Here is a 5,228-nt window from a genome sequence, read left to right on the forward strand (position 1 = left end):
AGCTTTATCATGACTTAGAGTTGGAAAAAAAAGCATTTCAAGTAAACCTCTGGTGGAGTTCACTCCATCAGGTTTATCATACTTCACCAAAAGTGCTTACAGAACACAAAATCCAAACACAAAGCACAGCAACTGCCTTTGCTTCACCCTGGAAATGGGTGTAGGGAAGAAATACTTGCTCAAAATCCTAATGGTGAAAAGGTGAGAAGGGAATTTAAGGCAGCTCCCACCTCCGTTTTAGTACATCCTCCTATTCTCTCCCATTTGCTGCTGACCTCTAGAAGAGGATGTGGCACTGTGAATTTAGGAGACAAAGGCATTTTGCACACAGACTAACTTCAGGTGCTGATTCCCATATTCCAATGCTCCTTACTGGCTCCAGGTGGCAACACACACAGACTACAGAAACCTTAAATCACCGTACAAAAATGTTTAGGCTCCTGGCGCTGAGAAGGAGAGGCAAGGCAAATTTCTTGCTGCAAAGTCATCTGCTTTGTCCAAAGCCCAAAGTGTTCACAAGCTTGCTTTATACAGCTGAAAAAACTGGTCCCTCCTTATTTGAATTTAGCATGCCAAATCCTTGCCAAGAGGGGCTTTATCCAGGTGAGGTCCCGGATGCAACTGGAAGGGGATCAAAGCATGCAAGGAAGAAGCACTCTGCAGCTGAGGCGTTATACAGGATAAAAAGCACATGAGAAAGGTAAAGGTGCACTGATAGCCAGCCACTGATATGCTCTAATACATATCATGCTGCAGACTCTATATTACTTCTCTATTTTCTTTACACATTTTTAACTGTTGATTTAATTTAATTTTGCCATGGCAGGATTAGCAGGCAAGCTCCAGAGGTGAAAGGACATTACATTAAGACAGCACATTAATCCTCTATCCCACCCAAGGCAGAAGCAAAACCAAACAAATAGCAGCTTCCTGGAAATTGAATTTCTGTTATCCAGATGTCAAAGATGTAATACCCCAATTACACAAACTATTGCCAGTGAAGCATGCCAGGGAATATGCAATGTAAATGGGGTGAGCACAGAGCTGCAAAACTGCAGAGTCAGCATCTGGCTCTCTGAGTGAGTGATAATTAGCACTGTGTGTAGACACTAATAAACATTTATGTCTGAAATTACAACTTTTAGCAGTGTTAATAAAGGATATATTGGCAATTCATAGAATAAAAGGGTCTTGAAAAGAACGTCATATTAAACAATGGCAGGCGCTTTCTGTGCTTGCACAGAGGTTTTTTCTCCCTAATTGCAAATGGCCACGCAATGTTGCTTGAAAATTAATCAACACAAGCACATACCTAAAAAAGCTGGTTGTGTTTCTTTGGTCTCCCCATTAACATCACTGCTGTAGTCAGAGATCTTATATATCTCATGATGGTAATCTGGAATGAAAAACGATAAAAAAAATTAGAACTGAAGTGATCTGGAAAAAATGAACACTGAACACATTGCTACAGTTTTACTACACAATTTATCAATATATATGCAGTTTATTTCATCTACATCAAATTAACCACAGAAAATGTGCTCTGTATCAGCACCTCCTAAAAAACCTTTGCTCACACTGGAGAGACTCAGCTCAAATCTTTCACAGATTTTAGGGAATAGCTATGCCTGCCCTAAATTACTGTGTTCATTTTCACAGCAAATTATCCCACCAGATGCCAATTATCTGGCTTCTTGCTTTACAGAAGGAAAGCAGATTTTATAATGAAAACTTAACCTTCCCAGAGACCAAGCAAAACTTTCAAACTTCACCTCAGTAAGGAATCAGCAATGTACATCAGGGCTGTATTGCTCAGCTGTCCTGACTCATACTGATGTCACTGGCCTCCCAGTTCTGAAGAAAGGAGGATCAGAGACACCTTAGGATATTCACCTATAGAAATTAATGCCTGTGATGTCCTGAAGAATTAGCATTGGTATCTCATATACAGAGATGTTACAAGATATTAAAAATAAAAAAAAAAAAATCACCACTGAGTTTCTATTTTAAATAAAATAATATTTTGCTGTGAAGGTCTCTGTTTTAACCCTAGGCAGGTGTTCACTAAAACCAGAGCTTTGTTTACACATGTGCACAGAGGGAATAGTAAGTCCAAGTGGAAAAAAGTGTCTAAAGGCAGCTCTCCTGGATGCTGTTTCTGACTCTGATACTGGCACACACTCTGTCCTTCGGCAAATCACTCAAGACTGAACAATATATTCAGTGTCTTGAAAGAGCCACCTCCCTACCTCACTCCTTCAGTGCCCTCCTCCCAGTTCCCAACACTCTCAGCTACTCCCTCCATAAACTGGTTTTGTTTACCTGCCTCACAAAAAGCGAGGCAGAGAGAGATTAACTCATAGAAGGGACTTTGGGGGATTCACTTAAAAGGTGTAACACAAGTGGAGGGCGGCATAAACAGCTCCTTCTCCCACAAGCAGCACACCTGCACATCTGACCAAACAGCCACAGGACTGGAAAAGTCTCCTGGAAGTCACGTTTTGTTATATGCTGTTTATTTGTACACCACAACTGTCTCAAAGACACAAGAGGAGGAACAACCCAGTATGTCAACTAAAATCGAGCCTAACACAGCAATGCAATAGAATGAAAAGGGCCTGGAAAGAAAGTGAGGGTAAAATAACCACACCACAGAACTGAAGAGGTCAGCAATGAGGTGCTACACAAAGGGTTCCTCTGCTTCCTGAGCACACCCAGCCACTGAAATGGGTAAAGGTGAAGTTTGAGATACGACATTGAGGAAGTAACAGCTTCTTTCATAAGACTAAACTGGCAGGATTTATGCTGCCTTCCATGATCACCAGCTGTCCTGTTGAACAGAAGGTGTAATGAAGTGGCTTGGTGGGCACCTGATGGCCAGTCAGGGTCTACCTGCCACACTCTGCACCTTCATCCTCTCAAGGACATTCCAGGATCTGTGTGAGCAAGTACATGGAAGCTAGGACTTAAATGACTTATGGACTCATGGTCCTTAGATACACAGATTACACATGCCTTCTTCTCTAGCACTTCCCTGTACATCCAGCTGGTCAGAACATTCTTCTGGTCTGCAGCTGCTGCCTTGAAGTCATCGTATTTCACCCCAGAAGTGGCTGTGTTTTAGCACAGGAATGGACTTTCTCTTGATTTGATCATTATTGGTCATTTGATAAGGTGGTCTGAAGTTATTTTTGGGACAGAATAAGCATTGTATGGGCACACATCAATAGCAGATGATGTGTTACCAACTAATTCATACAGCATAGACTTTTCTCTTTGGTTTCCTTCTTTTGCCTTGGATGTCACAGTCCAAGAACTGGAAAACCATATCAATTTCCCAACAGTAAACACTACACTGTGACATTACAGAATAACTCCTGCAAGAGGCAAAGGCCAATTACAAGAGACAACTATTTATATGTAATTATCTTTCTAATCAACTGTGATAGAAAAGAGTATGAGAGTGCAGACTCACATACAAAACGTGGTTTTTATCTCCTCCATTCTCAAAGTACAAAGACATAATTTTCTCTCTAGGATATGCTTTTAGTGTAGCTTTCTATTTGACTTTCTACATTCAAAAAGAGACCCCAGATAAAATATTATTAATAATATACCATCATAACTGGATTTACCTATTAAAATAAAGTTAAATAGATTGTCTCATACATACACTGAGGCTTATTTAAGCCTGTAAGAAGTGGCAACTGAGACTGGTAAAATAGTCACCTATTTCTAGCACATACTCTTTTAAGAGGTCCATTAAGACAGAAAGAAACAAAGCAAAATTTCAGTTTTGTTTTTCCACATTTTGCTTTCACCACCTCCATGCTCCAGCCCAGTCGTGCACTAACTCTGCCTCCAAGTAGGGAGCATGTTCAGTACCAAAACCCCACAAACCAAACCTGTTCTCTGTAAAAATTACACCCTTGATAGGTTTGCCATTGGATACAGACCTCCAATGCATTTCAGACACGTCTGGCAAGTCCCTACACCTCTAGTTTTAATAGGGACCATGTGTGATGCCCCAGACCCCCCTACCACAATTCAGCGGTCATTATTTACTATTCCCACCAAGTGAGTTTATTTCCATCTTTGAATTTCTTTGCTTCAAAGGTAATTTTGAAGACCAATCCTCAGACAGACACTTGTGTGTGTGTCCCTTTTCAGTAGTGTGACATTACACTAAAGCAGTCACCTGCCTTGAACTTGGCATGCAGGACACACACAGCGTTTCATGGAGATATTCCCGTCCAATACTTGGGAACACAAAAGGAGAAACGATCTCGAGTCAAATCCATCAGGGCAAAAACATTTCATCGGCCGGAGAAGGGATAAATCCCCAACCAAAATAAATCCCTAGGGGTGGGAAGTCCACCTGTTAAAATGCCTACCAGCGGCTGTATCTTTTTTCCCCTTTAATTAAAGAAAACAACAACAACAAGACTGAAACACAGAGCTGTGCTTCTTGCCCGACATGAATTCAAATATTTCTCCCCTCACTATCTCTTTTAAAATATCCTCTTTTCCAAAAGCAAACACACCCTGAGTGAACAAGTTACACGCCAGCGGCTCTCCCCTGCCCACGTACAATTAATTACCTGCGTGGATTTTTAATAAAGCAATCTCGATTCAGCTTTTCTTTGAAATACACGGATGTACACAACCGAGGAGAGGAAAAAAAACACCCCAAATACAATAAATCCACAAGAGTTGAATACTAAGAAGGTCTGTCGCTGCTCAAGTGTCATTTTTTGCTAGCTTCCCGATTTTGCCTTTCCACCCCCCCCCCCCCCCCCCCCCGCCCAAGCAGGATTTACAACGAAACACGATCCAACTTTATTTTGTGCAAGGTCTGCTTGGAAAAAAATAACACGTCCACCTGAGGTGGGGGGGGGGGGGGGGGGGGGGAGGCTTGAGGTGGTGGTTTTGCAACAACACGTAACACACATGCAAAAAAATATTAAAAAAAAAAAAAAAAAAAAAAAAAAAGAGGAAACGGGAACGGGGTGAAAGAAATAAAATAAAAAAAAAAAAAAAAAAAAGGAAGAAAGGCAGGCATGCAATGGTTTTGGGGAGTTCAGGCAGATGATTGCGGAGTTCAATAACAGAGCCGGGAGGGAGCGGCGGCCCGGGGGCGCCGGCGTTTCATAACGCCCCGCTCCCCCCGGGGCAAAAGTCGGGGCTGCCCCCGGCCAGCGAACAAAGCCCGGCCGCCCTCGCCTTAC

At 42.1% G+C, this 5,228-nt stretch overlaps 1 protein-coding gene across 3 annotated transcripts in view; it reads right to left on the minus strand.

The window, feature by feature from the left end:
- Window positions 1–5,228, minus strand: part of BEND7 (BEN domain containing 7) — a 46,579-nt gene that overhangs the window by 40,829 nt on the left and 522 nt on the right. For all 3 annotated transcript variants that reach the window (XM_086886553.1, XM_086886554.1, XM_086886556.1), the window contains exon 2: window positions 1,313–1,396. In XM_086886553.1, the coding sequence (XP_086742679.1) occupies window positions 1,313–1,396 (84 nt within the window). The remainder of the gene's footprint in view (window positions 1–1,312; window positions 1,397–5,228) is intronic.

The sequence above is a fragment of the Cyanistes caeruleus genome, chromosome 4 (assembly GCF_971803275.1).
Source record: "Cyanistes caeruleus chromosome 4, bCyaCae1.hap1.1, whole genome shotgun sequence".
Taxonomy (NCBI): Eukaryota; Metazoa; Chordata; class Aves; order Passeriformes; family Paridae; genus Cyanistes; species Cyanistes caeruleus.